At 44.7% G+C, this 23,802-nt stretch overlaps 1 protein-coding gene across 1 annotated transcript in view; it reads right to left on the bottom strand.

Moving 5' to 3' along the window:
• Positions 1-1,275: 1,275 nt before the first annotated feature.
• Positions 1,276-23,802, bottom strand: part of LOC113398457 (rootletin) — a 52,261-nt gene continuing 29,734 nt past the window's right edge. Inside the window, exons 11-38 of the mRNA XM_026637203.2 lie at positions 23,569-23,699; positions 23,011-23,162; positions 22,348-22,493; positions 21,790-21,920; positions 15,452-15,648; positions 14,617-14,782; positions 14,331-14,520; positions 13,812-13,981; positions 13,243-13,435; positions 12,115-12,298; positions 11,512-11,687; positions 11,083-11,268; positions 10,484-10,664; positions 10,194-10,359; positions 9,832-9,945; positions 9,233-9,434; positions 8,471-8,580; positions 7,893-8,069; positions 7,087-7,194; positions 6,752-6,836; positions 6,267-6,361; positions 5,652-5,880; positions 5,404-5,548; positions 4,684-4,940; positions 4,415-4,569; positions 3,226-3,393; positions 2,706-2,840; positions 1,276-1,823 (exon numbers count right to left, since the gene is read on the bottom strand). Coding sequence (XP_026492988.2) covers positions 1,716-1,823; positions 2,706-2,840; positions 3,226-3,393; positions 4,415-4,569; positions 4,684-4,940; positions 5,404-5,548; positions 5,652-5,880; positions 6,267-6,361; positions 6,752-6,836; positions 7,087-7,194; positions 7,893-8,069; positions 8,471-8,580; positions 9,233-9,434; positions 9,832-9,945; positions 10,194-10,359; positions 10,484-10,664; positions 11,083-11,268; positions 11,512-11,687; positions 12,115-12,298; positions 13,243-13,435; positions 13,812-13,981; positions 14,331-14,520; positions 14,617-14,782; positions 15,452-15,648; positions 21,790-21,920; positions 22,348-22,493; positions 23,011-23,162; positions 23,569-23,699 — 4,457 coding nt within the window. The 3' untranslated portion in view covers positions 1,276-1,715. The remainder of the gene's footprint in view (positions 1,824-2,705; positions 2,841-3,225; positions 3,394-4,414; positions 4,570-4,683; positions 4,941-5,403; positions 5,549-5,651; positions 5,881-6,266; positions 6,362-6,751; positions 6,837-7,086; positions 7,195-7,892; positions 8,070-8,470; positions 8,581-9,232; positions 9,435-9,831; positions 9,946-10,193; positions 10,360-10,483; positions 10,665-11,082; positions 11,269-11,511; positions 11,688-12,114; positions 12,299-13,242; positions 13,436-13,811; positions 13,982-14,330; positions 14,521-14,616; positions 14,783-15,451; positions 15,649-21,789; positions 21,921-22,347; positions 22,494-23,010; positions 23,163-23,568; positions 23,700-23,802) is intronic.

The following is a 23,802-nucleotide window of genomic DNA, read 5'->3' as shown; positions in this document are numbered from 1 at the left end:
TATTAATAAATACGAATATAATATATTACGAACAATGATATTATAAAAATTCTAAAGTGCTCTAAATGTTTTAGTTAATGAGCAATTGGCATCATATCACTGTATAAATAGTGTAACGGTACTTTTCTGCAGTTCAATTTGCAATTTCTGTGTTGACAAATATTTACGATTCCTCAAAAAGTCACCAACAAAGTTAAAACATTGCATACATTTTTATTAAGCTTTGAGTAATCACAAAAACTTGTTGACAAGACGAAAGTTGCTAATTTCTCATTCGCAGACTCGGAGCTCTAGAAACAATCACCTTTGTCTAAAGATAAAGGTGATAGAATATTAATGACTTCCCTAATGGTTCTCTGCAGAGAGTTATTTCCAGGAATGGTTATTTCCTGCAAGGAAACTACTTTAGTCGCACATTTTAGACGTAATATTTCCGAAACGATTTATTTATTTGTTTAATGTAATAAATAAATTATATTAATAGTTTCTTAACTATTTTTTTTCTTATGTGAAATTTCTTCGGGATACGTTTTTATTTAGAAGACCACATAAATTCCCCACAAAAATTACTAGCTTAGTTATTAGTCACAGTATCTTCAAATTTGTGTAAACATTCTATTATGTGCGACTAAATTTTCATTCTAAATATATAATCTGTAATATGCGCTCTATAATTTTATAATCTTTGAATTTATATCATCACTAAAATAAATACTTCGATATTTAAAAAACTAATGACTAGTGCAAAAGTGGTCCTTATAATTGGTACAAAGGTCATATTTGACATTTTATAAATTTAAGTAATCACACAGATTAAACAAGCTTTTGTATACAATTTAAGTTTAACACAATCATGATAGTCGTTTATCGTATTTAATCATTATAAAGAGTACTCAATCGATAGCTGTTAAGTTGTTATTTTGCGTAATCATTATAATGTTAGGTACAATAAATTATTAATATTTAATTACTAGAAATATACTGTATTGTTTCCAATGGTGACAGTTAAATCTCGGTTGCTAGCGTTTGTACCATAATGTAAAATTTTAACAAAGTACAACCGACTTCAAATTTATCCTCCCAGACAAAAAAATATTTTCCTAATCGGTTCATAAATGTAACATTTTTTTTTTTTAAATCAAGCGCATTGTTAAACCTCTTTGTTTAGTCGGTTGTAAATATCAAGTAGGCATGATTTCTATACAAATTATTTATAGTTTTAACCTTAAAACATTTAATAAGTTTGTTAATAATAAAAAAACGTAAAAACGCTGTTTCACAGATTGCAGAAAATGATTTTATGCTTCGAGAAAATACTGTCTTTAAATGTCGAAAGAATTTCAAATTTATGCTAGATGACTGTTTCGTATTTCAATGAATCTCGCCTTTGAATATAATATTAATCAACATCTCAAATCATGTGCCTGATTTGAATAATCTGAGTTTCAACTATGAAAAGATTATTTGGATCATAGAAAATAAATTATAATTGGTATTAGTAATCTGTGAAATTACTTCGATTTCGATACAAAGTCGCGAAAATACGACGAATTACTAAAAACAATGGAGACTATTAAGTATCTCCACATTGAAAGACAAATACGCCGAAAATCCTCCTTAATGTATCATACAAACAATTTTCAATTTTCGAAATCGTCCTACAAAAGTTCAAAATTGAACAGTTTTACTATAATTTGTTTTTATTTTTTTTCTGTTTATTTAGAAGAGTCGAAGCTGTCGTTGAGCGGCGGAAGACTATGCGTCAGCGTATTGTCCAGCTTCCTCGCTTCATGCTCCAAGGTGTAGGAGTCCAACGCTGGATCCTAGGGAAACATCATTTTCACCTGTAAATCTTTGTCTCAAACCATTTCGAATTAATCCAATAAACCAAGTCTTCCATCGCGTAATTTAAAACATAATTTCATGACAAATTATTTTAATATTAATTAGTAAAATTCCATATCTTAAATTGTAACCTATACTGCCATAAGTTTAATTAAAGAAAAATAATTTCAAACTAGTTTTTAATTAATCCATATACTACAAGAACGCATCCCTTTACGTTAAATCATTTATATTTAAAATAAATAAACAACAAAATATATATATATATAACGTGGAGGGGCGCACCCCCGCGGGTAGATAGATCTAATAAAACAATTACGGCTTAGTAGTTATAAAAGTGTGACTAATAACTGGTTTAATATTTGACCCATTTGTATGGGTATAAGCTCTTATAGCTTAAGCTTTTGTAAGCTTAAGCTATAAGAGCTTATGAAAAGGATTCCATTTACATACGTCAGCGATATGACATGAAGTTTTCGGCTAAGCTATTCTTTAAGAACGTTTCACAATCGATCCCTGTAAATTGTCGATTGTATTCATGGTCGCAGATAGCTTACAGACACGATCGAATTTTGCCAACTATTCTCACATTTTCCTGTATACCGTCGGCATGAAGTGAAAACCTCGCGAAGCACGTTTCAGTTGTTAATTTGTTGATGTTTTTTTTAACTCGTAGGCCGTGATCGGCACCGACAGCCGCCGAATGCCTATCGCATTGATTATAAGGAGATCATTGTGCCGTCGGCGGACTTTACTTATACCTTACACATTTTCGTAATGACAGAAACCCAGTGTAATCTGTTGTGCGACACAAAGTCAACCGCAACCCCCGCAAGCCCCCCAGCGGGCAGAGGCGCTACCTGCTCGACGGCGCGCAGCGAGTCGCCGAGCGCGGCGCGCAGGCGCTGCACGTCGCGCGCGGCGCGCCCGCTGCGCGACACGTAGGCCTGGCGGCGCCGGATCTCCGCCGACAGCTGCGCGCGCAGGGCCGACAGCTGCGGGGAATATGAGAGCTTGAATGCCACGTCCCTATTCCACATGCTTGTCGAAGACCTCCCAGAAAATAATCCACCGAGTGAATTTTCATTTCCTATATTTGCATTTGTTTAATTTGGTAATGGGAATGTAAATAAGTCATTGAATCAAATATAAACATTAAACACGTACCATTTGCTTAAGTATAGCCGAAGATAGTATTCAAATACAACGTAGACAAAAAAGGCTTAATATATCATTTATAATTTAACTCTTGCTCGGAGAAAACCAACGTTCGTAAATCTGCATGTTCTTTGACTTCTGATATAAATCCATCAAACTGCACTAGAACATCATAGACTACGAATAACATAAATAAAACTTATTATAAAACATATTTCTCACTTGATGTTCAAGACGAATGATCTGTTGTCTATGACTGGCTTCTCTAGCCTCTAGCAACCTCTCAGCTTGCACCGCCGCTTGTCTGTATTGCTCTATATCTTGTCTATTGTTACCCGACGATGGCTTATCAGTAAAGTAACGATTACGAGCCATTGTCAATTCCGATTCCTGCAAATTGGATAATTTATAAATTATTGATTTTAAAGTATATGCTTTTCCATGATTTATATTTATGTCAAGCAATACAATTGTAATCCTATCTCCAAAACTCCGTGGAAGACCTAACAACACATTTGATTTTTATGTGTTACAACGAGTTTATGTGACTTTAGGTACAAATGAAAATGATTGAATAGTATAACTTGACCTCTTAATCATTGACTGTGTGTGTAGACGTTACAACGCATACATTTAAATTTAAATTGTACACTTGTGTAGATGCATACATCCCTCTTAAATTCGTCACCACTTTAGTGAGTCAATTGTACCGAACGTACGTTAGCCTCTATCGCGAATTATCCAACAAAATAAATAAGTATGTATCAATGATTCAATATAATGAATACATGCGTTAAAACGCACTATTTAAATCAGCAACTGATGCAAGTTCTAGATAGAAGATTATTTGTGGGCCAATGATTCCAAAATATTTATATAAAACTAATTGAATAATTAAATTATTCAAAATAGATCTCTGAACAACACTATCGCAGACAGCTATCTCCGATGCAATATTAGGTTAAGCTTTCACTGAATTGTAATAGTGGCCTTTAAAATAATTAAAGAAAAATGTTCACCTACTAACAAGTTTTTACACTACGGCCTAAAATTAATGGTTTACTATTTCTACTGCATGCTCCCAGTGACGGTATCTACCACAAGGTATAGCCCCAAAAGGGGTTTGTTTTAGACTGTATCTGAATGATATAAGTTTAAACTACTTAGAAATTGAGGGTGAGGCCTCAATGCACAGCTGTACTGGAGCTTTAATTCATCTTGCTATGCTACTAACTGCTCGGCGTGATTTTACCATATTAGTAACTCTTCCACTATTGAGGAGGTTTGATGTTATACAGCTATATTCAAATGGAGTATCTAACGCAAGAAGATTTCTGATGGTAGATCCTGAGAATGACGAATTTAAACAATCAAACTCTTCAAATTTATAATATTAGTTTAAATTATTTACTTTATCAGAGAGTTCCTTCTCGAGACGCCTGATCTTCATTTTCAGTTCTCTGTTCTCTAGCTCCAGGAGACTGAAATCAGAGTTGTAGGGCTTGTCCTTGCAAGGCACTTCTTTATAGTCCTTGTAGCCGCGTGAGTCTTTGGTAGAATCTGCACCTAAGAAAATAAAACGTTCACTGTAAAATGTCGATACAAACTTCTTGGAAGAACGAAGAAATAGGTACAAGTTGAATTTGTATAAATAAAATATTATGAACTCAAAATATTTACCAGAATCTAGATCAGAAGAATAATACACGCTCTTCTCAGTTCTGTCATGACTCTTGCTACGAAGGACTGAGGGTCTGGTCTGGATCATACGTCTCTCGGCGTCCAACTTCCTGACTGTATCTTGTAGCGCGTCGTTCTTGGCCTTCAGCTCTGACCTCTCTCGTTGTAACGCGTGCAGCTCTCGTTCCAGTTCACCGCTGTCGTTGCTCTCCTTACCGTCCCAGGTTGTCATGCGAAGTTGGGACTCCAAATCGGCTCTGGAGGTATCGAAAAACATATAACCAATTTTGCGTCCAAACTAACTACTTGAAAGTAAATTTTTATGAATACCATTGGCATATAGAACAGTTAACAGTTCAAAATTATGTTTTTACAGAATTTCCGTTTATACTCTAAGCGTAAAAAGCTTATGTCCTTCCTTGAAATTCAAGCTTGCTGCATAACAAATTTCACCAAAATCGGTACATTGGTTTATCCGTGAAAGTATAAACGGACGGACAGAGTTACTTTCGCGTTTTCAATATTAGTGTAAATTAGTTAGATGTGTATAGAGGAAGGGGGCGGGAAGCAGACGTTAGGTACAATATTTTCTTTTCTGTTCCCTGACAACGTTTAAAATCTTTTGTAAAATTAGGAGCCAAATCAAGCAAGAAAATAATATTAACCACACCAAGCGTTGCTAACATATCATCCAGTATTGAAGTAAAAAGTGTTACAAACTTTTGCGCTTCAATATTGGCCAGCTGGTTTGTGAGGCGATGCGCCTGGTCCTCCAGCGTGCAATTGAGACGCTTCAGTTCACTCAGCGCCGCCTTAGCGCTTTCCAACTTCTCGGTCAGCACACGACGCTCGTTCTCACAATTGCCTAAAAATCAAAGATATTTAAATTAAAAAATGTATTAGGTTTTACTTAAATCTCCTGATCACTAAAATTAAAATAGAATCAATTTAGTTGAATTTAAACTTACCAACATTCTTCTGCATCTGTCGCAACTTGTCCATAGCATTGGATTCATTGTTCTTGGCCTCGTTGAGGATTCTTTGAGTTTTGCTGAGCTCAGCTCGGAGCTCACTCTCGGCCGTGGCGGCTTTCTGCAGCGAGGTCGAGAGCTGCTCCACGGTACCCTTCAGAGAGGTGCACCTGTCTTCCAGCGAAGCGATAGTACGAGTGTAGGCCTCGCAACGTTCTTGAAGCTTCTGTTGACGGGTAACATTAAAATAATAAAAAAAACTGGAGAAAATATATAAGGCAGGTGTAAACGTGCGTAGTACTTTAACACCAGGGCCGGATTTAGGGAGGCCAGCCGGGGCAACTGTCCTGGGGCCTTGGCAGGAGAGGCCTCACAATACAATTTTCAACAAATTACGGTTTCTTAATACATAGATAGATACAAGGAGTAAATCAATGTTTGGTAAGCTATACTGATAGAAATGAAACTATTCAATTTAATTAGTAAAATAATAATTAGGGCCCCCCCCGCCTCTGTAGCCCAGGGCCTCCACTCCTCTGCGGCCCGGGGTTTCCAGACCTCCAAACCCGGTCCTGCTTAACGAGACATAGTATAGGCGCGTGCTCGCGTGACCTTGAGCGCGCCGTCGCGGTCGCGCGCCGCCACGGCCGCGCGCTGCACGTCGCCCTCCAGCTGCGCGCGCCGCACGTCCAGCCGCGCCGCGCGCCCTGCGGGTTCATAACTCGTTTAGAAAAAATCCTTTCGTTCTGTGCGAGATCATAATTTATGACTGGCGTCGTCGTTTTAAAACCTCCGACCTCAGCCCGGTTATTTCGGTGGCACATAGAGAATGAGCCTAGTCCGTAATATTCACACCCAGTTCCGGTACACACACAGTTTAAAAAGAAGTTACAATATGAGTTGCATTGCAAATTGCAATTGTTGCCAGCAAGATCAATGCCTGCCATAAAATTCAGCCCTAACTTTCACTACTGAGAATAAAAATACACAAGATTTTTTTTTTTATAGAAAATGACGAAATTTTTAATATTATTATTTAACACCAGCAACCGAATCTTACCTCAGTCTTAATATGAATAAAAAGGAAAAAGTATCACCTTCAGCGGCTGCAAGCGCTTCACGCAGCTGACCGACTTCTTGCACGCGCTCCGCCAGCTGAACTCGGAAATTTTCGGATTTATTCTGCAACAATTAAAATCAAAAAACAATAATTTCATCATCAAGACAAATTTAAATTAGCTCTAATTCCCCTATTTCATTTAACTTGAGATGTGCCCATTGTTTTGTAGAACTTGAAAAAAATAATTTATCAGACTTTAACGAGCTGCTGTAATAAGTAGAGTAAACAAATCGTAAAACACGCGTTTGAAAAAAAAACCACATAAATAATCATTTTCACTGATCCACAATTATATAAGCATTACTTTCCTACCTCATTTTGCACTTTGTCCTCAGTGATAGAGCTCAAAGTGGCTTCGAGACTAGTTATCTTGTCCCTTAAAGTGCTGATTTCCACCGTCTTTGCTTGTACCGACTCGTTCTGAAACGAAATAGTTTATCATCATTTTTTAATTATATTTTAATTACATTATTTACTACTCATATATTATAATGATACATGATTATTATTACTAAGACACTGTTACTGCTAGTAATAATACATTTAATAAATTTAATAATCAAATAATTGGTTCCTTCAATTCTACTAATTTATAACGCTTATTACGACACGGTTCGATTGCGGTGAAGTGACAATTCATTCGTAGAATATAAATGAGTTATGAATAATGGCGTCATTCGTAACTCGATGGTGTGGTGACAATACCAGTTAATAAGTAAAAGTCGAGAGATGCGCTAATAATGGATTGATTGATTGCTTGATTGATTGATTGCTTTATACTTTATTTCGAAGCATTGTATATTTATAGTAGTTAGAAACGTTCGTCATTACAGAATTTGCTGATATATATATTGATGCGTTGAATGTTTACAAAATGCGTTGTAGTAGGTTACAAAATACGTCATTGCAGAACTTGCTGATGTTAATGTCGGCTATCTACAATGATATAAACGCATCAACGTGCGGTTTCAGTATACAGAAATAGTTACAATTTAAAAACAATTTAAAATTCACATCAAAAAACATCTTCTTCAATTACCAATTTTTTTAACTAGATTTACTTTGTAAAATATACTTTTTTAACTTTTCAATTAACATGAACAGAAAATTTGACTGACCAAGGCATTCAACTGAGCTTCCTTCTGCCCTAAGGCTGCCTGGAAGCGAGATTTCTCCTCTTGTGCCGTTCGCAAGTTACTATTGAGTGACTGCAGACGTCCTTCGCCCTTACCCTGCTGCTCTGTGGCTTCCTTAAGCTGCTTTTTCAGTACGGTCAGTTGCGATTTGTAATCGTCCTAAAATATTTGTTAATAAATATATATTATTTTATCGGTTCAAAGCAAGCATCATTGAATTTCCATGTACTGAATTTGGGTTTATAATCGACTCGAACTCGAATCGACCGTGAGGAAACCTGAATTGAATGGAATAAGCATCAAACCTTCTCATAATGAAAAGGACTTTAAAGGGACATACACACTGTATTTTTTTTAAGTGATAACTTCTTATGGGAGGGTAAACCGTTTCGTTACGTAACGCGTTACGGCGCCAGTACGGCCACATACGGTAGGCAGGCTCCTCCCTTCTCAATTTAACCCACAGCGCTAGCTGTATTGCGGACAGTTTAAGTTATAACTTCCGTCGAGCGTCCCGAGACGCACACGTATTTATAAGTTTTATTTATTGGATCCCATACCTTTTCTCTCTCGATCTGGCACACTTCATGCATCAAATTACGCATTCCCTTCTTGATCAATTCAGGATCAACGTCGATGGTTTCGTTGCGTTCTTCCGAATGATCGCGGCCTGGAATTAAGGCAAGAAGTCAAACTTTTACTCGGCTGTAAAGTTTTGAGCAAGCTTATCTGCGTAGGTACCGCCCACTTAGCATATGCTTAGCATATTCTACCGCCAAAAAGCAATACTCAGTATTGTTATGTTCCGATTTGAAGGCGAGCGAGGCAAAAAGCAACTACATTCACAAAGAACATAATATCATAGTTCTCAAAGGTTGGTGGCGTATTAGCAGTGTAACGAACGGTTAATATTTATTATAACGCTAATGTCTTTGGGTGGAGGAGACCACTTACGGTCAGGTGGCCTATTTACTCGTCCACTACTTATATCATAAACAGAAAAAACTGGTACATTATTGCTTGTCTACCTAAAAATTTCGACTTCACCAGTAATTTTATTGGTTTTTTTTCACCCCCGTATAGATTTATTTACTGACAAAGGCGAGCCTTCACGTTAAATTAATTTTTTTTTAATATTTTTGAATTAAATAAACTTGACAAATATAATCTTACGAGAAAAAACGAGAAAATATTATATGAATTAATTCATATGATATTTTCTCGAATTATATTACGATGATATAACGCGTGGTCAACGAGCTTAAGCAACAAGCCGGCGGGCAGGCGGCGGGCAGGCGGTGGCAGGCGGCGGGCTCACGGACCCCTGTGCGGGCTGTAGCGGCGCGCGGGGCTGGCGAGGCGGCGGCGCGCCAGCAGCGAGCCGTCGGGCTGCACGCCGCACACGCGGCGCAGCGCGGCGCACACGCTGGCCAGCCGCGCCTCCGCGCCGCGCCGCGCGCCCTCGCTCTGCGCCAGTGCTGCCTCCACCCCGCGGCACCGGCCCTCGCTGCCGCCCAGCCGCGTCTGCGATTTGTGGTAAATTATTTCGGATTTCCTTATCCAGTGGGTAGATTACCCCAGTGAAAGATTACTTAAAGTCGGTCATGGTACGTACAGGTATATGGTACATATATACTCGAGGCAATGAGGACTTGTTAGAAACATTGGTAAAAAGAACACAACCGGCGACTACCGAAGAGATTCCGGATTAGAACCTCAAAATAGAGGTCGGTTGTAGAGATGAACCGATTGTGAACAGATAAACCGAAAACATTAAGAATAATCTGAAGTCGAATTTATATTTGAAAGGACTAAAAGCATTAATCATAATCAACATATTTTTACATTTATCCTCGCCACTAATCCCGCAGTTTGAACCAATCCAAATCTTAAACATAAATTGGTTTTTAATATAAATCACCTTCAACTCCTGTATCTGCTGAGTGGCATCTGCGAGGCAAACTTCTAAGTTGTGTTTCAACTCTTCCAATCGGCGTTCTTTGGATCTACAATCTTCAAGACGTAATACTAATTCCTATAAATTAAATAACGCTCCTGTAATAAACTATTTTACCCAATTAGTGGAAAAATATACACAGAATAGGGTTCGACCACACACACAGGATGATAGATCATGTCTGTGTAGACTTAGAACTGAATTAATAATAAATTGATTTACTGTTTCATTTCCGTTCGATGTAGTATAATTGTTCATACATAAACTTGGAAAAAATGTGTAATATAATAATATACAATAAGCGCCCGTAAGAGAGGGAGCGTCACCTGGTCGCGCGCGCGGCACGCCTCGTCCAGCTCGGCGGCGCGCTGGCGGGCGGCGGCCAGGTCGGCGCGCGCGGCGCCCAGCAGCGCCTCCAGCTCGGCGCCGAGCCGCTTGGCGGTGGCCGCGTCGCCCGCCGCGCGCTCGCGCTCCTCGCCCTCGTTCTGCAGCCTGGCGCGAGTGGGAGCAGATGGCGAACTTAACGTTAGTCAAATTTGTATTTATTTATATCGGTATGTCAGTTGACAAGTAAAAGAAGAATCTGACAAAGTTCCAGGCTCGAGTGATAGCAAACCTCGACTGCAGCTCCTTGATATCGTGCTGCGCCTGCTCCAAGGCCGCCCGCTCCCTCTTCAGCTGCGCCTCCGTCGCACGCAGCGAGCGCTCCGTGTGCTCCGCTCCGCTCTCAGACTCCTTGATCATCGTCTGGACCCGAGACAGTTCCAACTCGAGGGTTGTGCGATTCTCCTCCAGGCCTAAAGTTCATGGTAAATCAAATTATTGTAGCTTTTTTAAATTGTAAGTGAGCGTTAATGTGTTCTTCGATCGATCAAAATCTAATCAACATATCGACAATATATCGACTTTGTTTAAACACCAAAATTTACCACCGGTTTAGAAGGTTTAGAAAGAAGACCATCAAGCCAAAGAATAATCGACAGAAACTCAAATGTTTCATAAATCAATAAATAAATAAATAAGTGAATATTATTTTGCAAATTGTATTATTATTACGAATATATAATTATATATTCATAATTTCTTCCAAAGTAATTCGAAATAGTATGAAAAAAAAACATCTTGAATTTTTTGGCCCGGAATTCGAGGTCGAGTTTTTACTATCTTTGTACTAAAAAGTAACCACTAGAATCGAGACAGGTGGCGGCAGAGCACCGGCAATCTTGTGGTAGGCCTCGTCGCGCGCGCGCGCGGCGTCGCGGCGCTCGTGCTCGGCGCGCTTCACGTGCTCGCGCAGGTCGCGGCACGCGCCGTGGTACTTGTCGCGCTCCGCCGAGCTGTTGGACAGCTGGCGCCGCACGTCCGACAGCTCCTTGCGCAGCCCGTCCGACTCGTTCTCCACTGCCGGCCAGACGGGGCTCAGATACATTTCAATTTATCAGCTATTGCAATGGGGTGTGTACAGTTTCATTTCGAGCGAAACAGTTTCGGCATAAAGAATTTCCGTAAAATTTCGTGCCCCTGCGCATTGGATAAAAAATTATGCTAAATACTCGTGAGTTAATATTTCTTACGCTTTTCCTCTCTCAAATGTTAAAATGGGCACACAAGTGAACTGTAATTTAAAGTGGATACGCGACTCACGCTCCTTGAGTTTCCGCAGCGCGTCCTGCAGCTGCACGTGCAGCGCGTCGTGGCGGTCCTCCGCCAGCGCCAGCTGCGCGCGGCCGTCGGCGGCGTCGCGCGCGGCCGCGTCGCGCTCGCCGAGCAGCTCCTGCACGCGCCCCGCCAGCCGCGCGCACTCGTCCTCCGCCGCCGCCCTGCGGGACGCGCGCGGGGTACTCACTTACTACACGTTACTTTTCATCCGAAACTCGAATGCAATTTGCGAGTTAAATATATTTCTTCCTGAATGTTGTCACGCTTTACTTCGTTTCGGCCTTGAAACTAATGAAACCGTGACTGATCTCAAGGCGAGCGAAACCAAAGGCAAATTCGACACGACCGGAAAGATTTCAGACATAAGCCCGACGGTTTACGTGCTTTCCGAGGCACGGACACTTCCAGACTCCAAGCTGTTACTGATTTTTATTGTAATTTGAATTATTCTTATGACTTTACGACGAAATGTACATACGTGTAATGTAATGTATGTATTTACAGCATGTCGTAAAAACACTTACAACTCGCCCAAACGAAATATATGGTGTCCTTCAACTGTATTTTAGGACAGATTTTAAAACATACTTGGCTTCCTCGAGTCTGGTCTTCAGGGTGGCCAGGTCGTCCTTCAGCTGGTTAATGTGGTTCCTGTCCTGTTCGGCTCTCGCCTGCCCCTCTCTACGCACACGTTCCAACTTGTTCTGCTCGCAGCAGAGCATGCGTTTGGTATCTTCGAGGCGTTCCATGATAGCTTGGTGTTCTTGATGGGCTAAAACAATTTATATATTATTAAATTTAACTAAACTTAATTCATTGGTAAATCTTAATATTTATATTTATATCAATTTAAGATTCTAAAGGACATTATCTATTTTCATAAATAAGGCCAAACGTGTTAGATATGGCCACTGAATTACCGCACACTAAGAATATTACTGTGTGTGCGTTCGTAATTTTAGTATTTTTGCATATGTATCGTGAGAGCAGTAATCTGCCCTCAGTGGGCATTATAGTAAGTCATCATTATCGTTATGCATCGATAATATATTTTATATATTTCTTTCTTCCATTTTTTATGCACCGTAATTTCGCCATAAATATTCAAAAACTCTTTGATCTGGACAACTGGAATTCAAAGTTGCTGTTTAGGGTCAAATCGATGTGTGACCGATACTTATCTTCGCACAAAACGCTACTTAACAATAGTCTAAGCCTTAATTTATATGTACACTGCCCTACTTGGTGGTAGGGCTTTGTGCAAGCCCGTCTGGGTGGGTACCACTACCACCACCACCACCACCACCTACTCAGTATAGTTGTGTTCCGGTTTGAAGGGTGAGTGAGCCAGTGTAACTACAGGCACAAGGGACGTAACAACTTAGTTCCCAATATTGGTGACGCATTGATGATGTAAGAAATGGTTAATATTTCGTACAACGCCATTGTCTATGGGCGTTGGTGACCACTTACCATCAGGTGGCCCATATGCTCGTCCGCCTACCGATATCATAAAAAAAAGAGCCGTCAAACATATACTGAAACTTCTGTAGTTAAAGTATTTCAACTGATAAGTATTTTAACTTGTGTAGTCAAAACTATTGTAACAATTATACGGTACACTTCTAACTAGACCGCGCAATATATTTCTCAATCAAAAGTCACTTTTCAATTATCTTCGTTAAAGATTTAAAGTGTAATAGATTGTCAAGTTACCCATAAGCAAAGCTTGTTGCTTATCATTCTCAGCTCTAAGCAGAGCTTCGTCGTGTTGCAATATCAGCTGATCTCTTAACGCCAGTAGCTTCTTCTCTTTCTCTCGCGCGCCCGCTTCCAATGCTTCTTTCTCGCTCGTTAGTGATGCTATTGTCTGACTTAACTTCTGTTCTAGGGACTGACGTAATAGTTCCTGTGAACATAAATAATACATATACAAGATATGTTAAGAGTAAAATTGTATCAAGAATAACTATATAATTGTATACGTGGACAGACAATGACTTTATTGACTGACTTGTTATTTTTCAACAAAATCAATGTAAGAAGCACCGTATCTGTTTAGGCAAAAACAAAAGTATATAAATTTTAAACATTATGTTTTATTTTTAAGTAGTTCAATTACAAATTATTTAACGAAAGATTCTCTTTATACTCAAACACGCACACGCACACTTTTGCTATGTGTGCGTGTGCGTGTGCGTGTACGTACACGTATGTTCATGTAATGTATATATAACACTGTAGTATTGTAATATAACAGACGTATAAATTTATATCAGCTTTACCTTTTCCTCCTTAAGCTTAGTGATGTTCTCGGTAGTGGTTCGATTGAGATTAGTGATAACTTGCTGGTATTCCGCCTCTTTTTTACCCGATTGTTGGGACATACTGTTTCTTGTTTCTCGAAGTTTCTTCTCAGTAGTCTCGAGGTCGTTCGTGAGACGAGCTATCTGGCCTAACAGATTCAATAGTAGGGGTCATTATTCAATTTTAAATATATGTTTTGAATGAATTGTATTATACTTACGAAACAAAAACTTACTCATGAAAAATATATACGAACCAAAATACGAATATCCTTACGAGTTACTTTAGAATACACACGAGCTATTTTAAAATAATACTGAAGCTCACTTGATGACATACTAGTAGCTAAGCGCGGCTTCACTCGCGCTTTTGGTATTAAGCTTAAAAAATATATCCTTCCTTGGAGTTCAAGTTTGCTTCATACCAAAATTCATCATGAGTGGTTTAGTGAGTTTGAGCAACAGACAGACAGAGACACTTAGGCATGATACTGGTACCTTTATAGTTCTCCTGCTGCACCAGCGTCTCCTGCAAGTCGTGCTCGGCCTTGGCGCGGCCGCCCTCCGCGTCGTCCAGCGCGTTGGCCGTGTCGAACAGCGCGGCCTCCAGCGCGTCCTTCTCCGTGCGCGCGCTGGCCAGCTGCTCCTGCAGGTGCTGCTTGTCTTTGTCCAGGTTGTCTATGAGTATCTGTTGACCATTTGTTTGTCTCGATAACATACCTAACGAGTCCTCGCTTTTCTTGATGCCATTTTCAATTATGCCGATAATGTCTGTTGTACGAACCTGCCGTTCCTCTGCATCTTTGACGTGATCGTCCAGGGACCTGTTCAGCCTGCCGATCGTCTCGTTGGCTTGCTCCAATCGTTGTTGTAAGCGAATTATCTCTTCATTGAGAGCGTCTTTCTTTCGAGCCATCGCTGTTAACTGGGAACTGAGTTCTCCACGCTCTCTGAAAGCAAAAAAACACAACTGATTCCTAAGTCTTTATGATAAATTCCTTCTTCTATTTAACCATAGTTCCTACGATCTTGAGGTATTTTTGTACAAATTTAAAGCTTTTGCTCTAGCCTCGGCGCATGTTTTTAATGACTTTAAATGTAAGAAAAAAAATCAAATATATTTTTTAACTCGTTTACTAAACCGTCTGTGTAGCTTTCCCCATTCGGTCATCATTACACGCATATTTTCCCGCCAAACAGATAAACTTACTAATGTTGTGTTCTGGTTTTAAGGTTGAATGAGCCAGCGTTACTACAGGCCTAAGGGACGTAACATCTTAGTTCCCAATATTGAAAACGCATTAACGATACGAGGGAAGGTTAGAATTTGTTACAGTACCAATGTCTATGGACTGTGGTTACTTTCACAATCAGGTGTCTCAATTGACAATCAGCCTACTTGTTTTGAAATTAAATATTTGACGTGCTCACAATACATGGAATACACAAAACGCCAATACATAAACTAGCTAAGGTATTGTTATATAATATAAAAAAATATATTAATATAAAAATACAGGATAAAGGAAATGTGAGAATTTAATCTTTTGGTAAAGATTATCCAATCTGTTACTACTTAAACCATACTTATAATTATTATTATATTTAAACAAATTAACCTCATCACTTGTCTCAGTTCCAACTCCACTTTCTCTCTCTCCCCTTCGAGGAACTTGATCTTCTCGTATAATGAAGCCTTATCTGCTTCTAACTCCATCCGATTCTGCTCAGCTGCGAGTAGTTCCTTACGTAGGGAGTTGAGATCGCCTTGCTGTTCTGATGACTGGTTTGAGAGAGACGATCTCTCGTCTTCCAGCTTTTTTTAAATTAATTACATAAATTAATGGATGTTTTACAATTCTATTCAAAGTTATTATAAACATAAATAATATACATATCGAATGTCATAAGCGTCAATAGCGCAATGGTTATCGCAGGATCGATCCTGACGGAAGTACATTTTAAAAATTTTTTTCGTGTTTTCTTCGCGGAAAAAATTCTCTTAAATATTACTTTGCGCTCTCATTTGCTCCCTGCATTTTGAATTTCTCTAAACTTTTAATTTCACCTGTTTTACCTGTTTTTTCTTGCTTTTTTCGATTTTTTCCCAGTTTTTCCTCCACAGTAAATCCATCTGCTGTCCTACCTCTTTCCGTTGTTCGGCGCGATTGCGGGGCCCTCTGTCCTGCATCCGTCGACGCATCACACTCCCGGATCGGCCTCTCCGTTCCGGAGATATTCGGGAAAAACCGAAAATTTGCGCCCGCCCACCCGCCATGTTATATATATATAGAACAGGGAGGGTAATTTTTCACCAAAAAACTTTTATTGTCATTTCTGAAAGCCCAGGCTCTGGGGGTCATAAATGATGCCTTAGAGCCACCCTCAGCCACGTACTTCCTGAGGGAAGCCGCTTTCTAGCTGCTTTTGCGAGTGAATACATGGATACGGACATGGAGACAGCGTCCGATGCCTCGGTCCGGTTCGCCGAATCCGACTCAGGCTCCGACACGGCGGGACCCGCTGCCGACCGCCGCGGCAAAACCAAGAAAAGTGGGCTCAGTCGAGCAAGGACTGCGCTCAAAGCCAAAGAAGATGAGGAGAGAGAGCTCGCTTTCGAGCGGACTCTCAGAAGCAGGGCTTTTAAAAAAACGCCTGTGGTTGTCCCCGAGCCTGAAGAAGCCGCATCTTCAGCCAAAATGGACCCGGCCCTCCAAAGCAACGAGGAGCTCCGCGCAGAGGCTGGCCGTAATGCGCGCGAAATTAGGGAGGTCGCGCTAAAGTCCTCAAACCTCAAAGGAGGCTATATTAAGAGGCTGAAGGACGCAGCGGCGTCTCTGGAGGGCGTCGTCGAGGCTCTGGCGTCCCGGACGGAGGCCGACGAAGCCCGTAACCTCCGGGCGGATAACGGTCGCCTGCGCAGGGAGATCGACTCCCTTAAAGCGGAGCTAAAGGCCCACCGCCGTGAGTACGCGGAGATGCGTACCACGGTGGCAGCGGCGAACGAGGCTACCTCCTCCAACTTCTCGCGGGACGCAGCGGTGATGGAAGAGATGAAGGAATTCATCGCTGCGTCTATCGGGGTCGCAATAAAGGCCCAACTGGCGGACATCGAGGAGCGTCTCCCTCCTGCTAGGCCACAGCGACCCCCCCTCGCAGACGACAAGCTGCAGAAGGTGGCTCCGCCCCTCGCGTCGGCGGCCCGCCAGTCGGCGAAAACAAAGAAGGCCAGCAAGACGGCCCCACCAGCGGCACAATCGCCAACCGCAGGCCCTTCTTGTGCTCCGGTGAGCGCCCCGGTTGCACCGGTGACAACACAATCACCACCGAACCAGGAGCCGTCCTGGTCCACGGTGGTGAAGAAGGGCCGGAAGGGGAGCAAGACCACCCCTCCCGCCGACGCTTCGGCCACAAAGGCGCCGCCGAAAACGCCCCAGCCAGCCAAGCCGAAGCTGGCTACCCCTCGCTCGGCTGCAATCGTTCTCACGTTGCAGCCGGAAGCAGTAGGGAAGGGCGTCACCTACGCGCAGGTCCTGGAGAGAGCAGAACAAGGCGTCAAGCTCCAGGACCTTGGGATCAGTGGTGGGCTGAAGGTGCGACGCACGGCGACCGGGGCCAGGGTTCTCGAGTTGCCGAGAGCCCAAGCGGAGCAGGCCGAGATGTTGGCGGAGAAGCTCCGCACAGTGCTCGACGGGGTCGCAGACGTAGTGCGGCCAGTTAAAAAGGCCGACCTGAAGGTGACGGGGCTCGACGACTCCGTCACCTCGGAGAAACTGGCCGCGGCGATCGCGCGCGCAGGCGACTGCTCCATAGAGTCGGTGAAGTGCGGCGTGATGCAGCGCGGACCCGGCTATATGGGGATGGTCCGGGTCACCTGCCCCCTCACGGCAGCGAAAAAGCTGGCCGCTGCCGGTCGCCTCCTCGTCGGGTGGAGCTCTGCCAAGGTGGCCGTCGTGGAGCAGCGCCCTATGCGCTGCTACAAATGCATGGGCCTTGGCCACACGAGGGCGCTCTGCCCGTCGAAGGCGGAGAGGGGTGGCCTGTGCTACCGCTGTGGCTCGGACGGCCACAAGTCAGCGGTATGCACGGCCAAGATGCGGTGCGCGGTCTGCGCGGAGGCCGGGAAGCCCTCCGGGCATCTGATGGGGGCGAGGGATTGCAACCCCCCCATCACGAAGGGTAAGGCGGCTCTAGGAGCCAAGACCGCCCCGCGCGAGGAAAGCCGCCAGGCTACGGAGGGAGCTAGTTCGACTCAAGGATGCCAGAACAAATAAGCTTCCTCCAAACGAACGTCAACCACTCCGCCGGAGCGCAGGACCTACTGCTGCAGTCCATGGCGGAGTGGCAGGTAGACCTGGCGGTGGCCTGCGAGCCCTATTTCGTCCCTCCCCTACCTCACTGGCTGGGGGACTCGGACGACACCGTGGCGGTCCTCACGAGGAGCGGAACGGGCCCTCCCCTCTCACTCATCGAGAGGGGCTCGGGCTACGTAGTGGTGGGGTGGGGGGAGTACGTCGTCGTCGGTACGTACTTCTCCCCTAACCGCAGCCTGGCTGAGTTCGAGACTTATCTCGGCTTAGTCAGAGCTGCGGTGGCCAGGCAGTCGCCGAAACCGATAATGGTTCTCGGCGACTTAAACGCGAAGTCGCGTGCCTGGGGCAACCCCGCCACGAATCCGCGAGGGAGGGCCGTCCAGGTGTGGGCCCTGCTCTCCGACCTGTCCCTTCTCAACAGGGGGCAGGTTCACACCTGCGTGCGACATCAGGGGGGCTCCGTGGTGGACGTTTCGTTCGCCACCCCTGTCGTAGCACGCAGAGTGGTCGATTGGAGAGTGGAGGAAGAGGTGGAGACTCTATCGGATCACCGGTACATCCGATTCGAGATCTCCACCTCTCGCAGGCCGGCGGAACCCCAGAGGGTGCCGACTACGCTGCCGAGGTGGTCTCTCGGCCAGGTCGATCGAGAGCTGGTCAAGGAGGCCGCCATCGTGCAGCGGTGGGGTTCCGCGGGGAGGACGGAGGGCGCCAGCGCAGAGGAGCTGGCGGGCCGCATGCGCAGTTCGCTCAAGGAGGTCTGCGATGCGGCCATGCCTCGGACCCGGCGCAGGGTTCCGCGCCGGCACGTCTATTGGTGGTCGCCCGAAATCGCCGACCTTCGGGCGACGTGCTGCCGGGCGCGGAGGGCCTACGTCCGCTGTCGAAGGCGCAACGGCCTCGACACGGACCTGGAGGGACAGATGTTGGACGCTTATCGCCAGCTGAAAAAAGATCTGCAGCTGGCGATAAGCAAGGCCAAGGAGAAGGCCAGGGAGGAGCTTCTGGCGGGTCTCAATCGAGACCCGTGGGGGCGCCCGTACCGCGGCGTACGCGGGAAGTTCCGCACCCAAGGCGCCCCCGTCACTGAGACGCTGCCGCCGGAACTCCTCCTGCGCCTGGTCGGGGAACTCTTTCCCCATCCAGGCGAGCATGTCCCTCCGCAGATGGCCCCCCGCTCCGTGATCGAAGACGCAGTGGCTCCACCACTGATCACGGAGCGGGAGATGGAGATGGCCCTCGGCCGCTTGAGGGCCAAGAACACGGCGCCGGGTCCGGACGGGGTTCCAGGGCGTGTTCTGTGCGACGCCCTGGAATTCCTGGGTGCAAGGCTTCGGGAGCTGTTCGACGAGTGTCTGTGCAGCGGGCAGTTTCCGAAGCCTTGGAAAGAGGGAAAATTGGTCCTGTTGCCGAAGGAAGGTCGGCCGATGGATTCCCCTTCGGCATACAGGCCAATAGTGCTGCTGAACGAGACGGGCAAACTCTTCGAGAAGGTCCTCGCAGCCCGTCTCGTTCAGCACCTCGAGGAGGTCGGTCCGGGTCTCTCGGAGGCTCAGTACGGGTTCAGGGCGGGCCGGTCGACGGTCGACGCCCTGGACGCCCTGAAGACTCGGACGACGGAAGCGGTGGCCCGGGGGCAAGTCGTCCTGGCGGTGTCGCTCGACGTGGCGAACGCCTTCAACAGTCTCCCTTTCGAGACGATACGGGAGGCACTCCGATACCATGGGGTGCCGACCTATCTCAGGAGGCTGCTGGAGGCGTACCTCCAGGACAGGGAGGTCCTCTGGGCGGGGGTCGATGGGAGGCTGGTCCGGCGTCGGGTAGGCTGCGGCGTTCCACAGGGGTCGGTTCTCGGCCCAATTCTGTGGAACGTCGGTTTCGACTGGCTCCTGCGAGCTCCCGTCCTTCCCGGGATGGGGGTGTTGTGCTACGCTGACGACACCCTCGTCACGGCGACTGGGCGGGACTTTCGGGAGGCGGCTCGCCTCGCCGAGGTCGGAACGGCTCTCACCGTGGACCGTATGGGAATGCTGGGCTTGAGGGTCTCCATATCCAAAACGGAGGCCCTCCTCTTCCACGGTCCACGGAAAGGACCCCCACGAGGGGCGAGTATCACCGTCCAGGGGACGGTGATCAAGGTGCAGGCCCAGATGAAGTACCTGGGCCTCATCCTGGACGGTCGATGGAGCTTCGGGCAGCATTTTGTCCATCTCGGCCCGAGGCTCATCAACGCCGCCGCCGCTCTCGGCCGCCTCCTTCCGAATGTGGGGGGGCCGGGATCGCTATGCCGGCGTCTCTACTCCGGCGTAGTGAGGTCGATGGCGCTGTACGGTGCCCCGATCTGGGTCGACGCTCTCACCGCTGACAACCGGGCCCTGCTGCGAAAGCCGCAGAGGGTCATAGCGGTGAGAGGCGTCAGAGGGTACCGTACGGTGTCGTGGGCTGCGGCGACACTTCTCGCGGGCGATCCGCCCTGGGAGCTCCAGGCGGAGGTGCTCGCGGAAGTGTACCGGTTCCGGGTCGAGGCGAGGAACCGCGGCGACCGTCCAGGGTCGGCGGAGGTCGGGCGGATCAGGGCTCTAGCCCAGCGAGCCCTGATCGCCCGATGGCAGGAGGACCTGGGGTCACCCACGGCGGGCCTGGCGACAGTGGAGGCGATCCGCCCCCACTTGAGTCGCTGGGTCGAGAGGAAGAAGGGCACACTCACCTTCAGGATGACGCAGGTACTTACCGGGCACGGATGCTTCGGTAAGTACCTGCACGGGATAGCGCGGCGGGAGGTGTCACCCTCCTGCCACGAGTGTGGTGCGCCAGTCGACACGGCGCTCCACACCCTGAGTGAGTGTGCCGCGTGGGGGCCCCAGAGGCACACCCTTGCGGCGACTATGGGCGGAGACCTCTCGCTGCCGAGCATCGTCAACGAAATGCTCGGTAGCGAGACGTGTTGGTCGGAGATGCGCTCCTTCTGCGAAAACGTGATGTCGCAGAAGGAAGCCGCGGAGCGGGAGCGGGAAGAGGATGCCGCTGCAGACCCGCTCCGCCGAAGACGACCGGGGAGGAGGAAGAAGCGCTACGCGCACCTTCTCCCCCCGCCTCAATAGGCGTCGCAGGGACTAGGGGGGGTCTCAGTACCCCGAGAACCCCCTCTAGGTGTTGGAGGCCCGCATAGGCGGGCCGACCGTCAGGGCGTCACGGTAGCATGCGCAAGCGATCCCGTGGCGCCCACCGAAAGACGGAGAGGGTACCGCTGGTTTTTTAGTGGGTAAACCCGGCGTACCTGGGCGCACTCGGCGTCCAGGGCTCCGGGGAGTCCCACACACCCCCCCACCTTCCATCACGTGGGGGAAGCGCGTAACGCGTTTTTCCAGCGAGAAAAAAAAAAAAAAAAAAAAAAAAAAAAAAGGATCGATCCTGACCCTTGGGCTATTGTCATACCCACTCCTAGCACAAGTGATAAGCTTATAATAATATATATATGACTATAGTTTATTTCTGATCTGATGATTATTTTTATAGACTTGCTCATATTTTGGGAAAAAATAAATAAACAACTTAACATCATAATCATCTGAAGATTGTTAAATTCTTTTAATTTTTTTTTTTTCGTTAAAAAGACGACAATTGTAAATTGAGAATTCAATTACTTGTTTAACGTCTTCCTGTAGTTTCTTCTTATCCGTTTCCAAGTTGCGCACGAAGGTCTGCAACTTGTCCACGAGGTCTTGGAGATCGCCGCGTTCCAAAAGCGTTCTTTCCAGCTCTATTTCAAGCTCACCTAAACATGTATAAAACAAATTATCAACCACCAAACATTCACTACCCAGTCCTGGTCTTAGGTCGGGCCAATAACACGCAGCAGCTCGAAACTGATCCCGGTACAATGCCTCGGAAAAATTGTTCCATTGGTATTTTCCTGAATTTACTCTAGTCGTGTCGGATTATAAGAAAGAGAGATAGAAAGATATAGAGAGAGAGAGAGAGAGAATATCACAACATAATCTACTACGCATTTGGTTTTTCTTTATTGAGATTGGCTGTGGTGATCGGAATCAGTCAGAAGGTCATCGTTAGGCAAATAGCAGATTCTTAATACAAAATATCATTGATCGACGAAGTCTAGTAAAAATATTTATATTTCCTTATAATTTGTAACCTTATGTTCCAATATTTCTTAAGAAATATTGTAATGCTCTTCAACTTACTCCTATTCTTCTCCATCTGCGTCATGATGGCGTCAACTTCCAACTTCTGCTGGTCGAGGAGATCTCTCGAGAGCGCGGTTTTGTTCAGCTCCTCCCTTATAGTCACGAGTTCGGAACGTAAGCGAGACGAACGTTCTTCTTCCGCCCTGTATATTTATTTGAACGTCATTTTTTAAGAATTCTTAACTATTATTACTTTTTTTTTTTTGTTATAAGGTTTTGTACAGAAGTACAATTACAGTGACAGTGCGAAAGTTATCAAATATATTTCTAGGAGAAACCTCATATCCTATTAAGGATATTTGAGTTTATTATAACAACATTAGCGTTTATCTGTATGAAAATGGTTACGATTCACTCAACAAATACAAGATTTCTATGAGGTTGTATATGGTATATATTGGTGGTACTTGCATGACATCAAATATAATTAATAAAGACAAATTAAGCACGTGAAAGCTCAATACTGTTTCTTTTAAAGCATTCTGAAATAACTGTTAAAGACTAGCATTGGAATTTTGCAAAATATCACAAAAGTATAATATTTTCTAATATTCACAAAACTGAATGTTTTGGAAAAACGTTTTCGTCTAATATTCTTAAAAAATATACTTGTCAACATCATGCTCGTGCAGTAGAAATTTATTTCCAAAGTCCAAATACCTCAATACGGACTCCCTATTGGCAGCTTCGTGTCGCAAGTGGTCCACTTCAGAGTTCAAGGCGCGTTTCTCTCCTTCAAGGGATTCAATGCTCTTCTCTAGTCGAGCGTTGATCTTTTGCAACTTCTCGTAGTCTGATGTCAGTGATTCGACCTTAAAAACAAACACAGTAAATGAATCACATCGGGTTACAAAATACACATTAAGATCGATGCTAACTTTATCTACGATAGTGTACAATTTTACAATCATGACCAAGAAATCAGAAGAATAAAAATATTAAAAAAAAAAATAAAGGGATGCGTCGTGGAACAGCCGGTTGGAACGAAGTTGTTTCAGCTAAATATTATGTATTAGATAACAGACACAATAAGATAGATTAAAAACGTTTAAGAATAATTAAACGACAAGACCAAAAAAAAAATCATATTAAACCGTACATAATAGAAAGATAGAGGAAGAAAGAGATGAAAAAGCGAAAAGAGATCGCACGAGTGAGCCGCGTAAAAGAACTCCAGAAGAAGAAAATATCATTACTGATCTAGTAAGTCTCACTCACCATGGCATTTATGTCAACTCTGTTTCTTTCGAGATTGTTCTTGTCGATCCTGAGCGCTTCGATTGTCTTCTGCATTGATTCCTTCTCTTGCAATATCTGGTTTAGATCGGCGTTGGCTTGGTCTAATTTGCCTAAAATAATAACAGTAAAATTCATTCATGAAGTTTCTTCTTCATGAAGTTTCAATAAAACGGTTTTATTTACGTCCAAGCGTAGACAATTATGGAAAAAAAA

Source organism: Vanessa tameamea, chromosome 12, assembly GCF_037043105.1.
Source record: "Vanessa tameamea isolate UH-Manoa-2023 chromosome 12, ilVanTame1 primary haplotype, whole genome shotgun sequence".
Taxonomy (NCBI): domain Eukaryota; kingdom Metazoa; phylum Arthropoda; class Insecta; order Lepidoptera; family Nymphalidae; genus Vanessa; species Vanessa tameamea.
The sequence above is the reverse complement of the archived record's forward strand: the minus strand, read 5'-3'. Positions and strand labels throughout refer to the sequence as shown.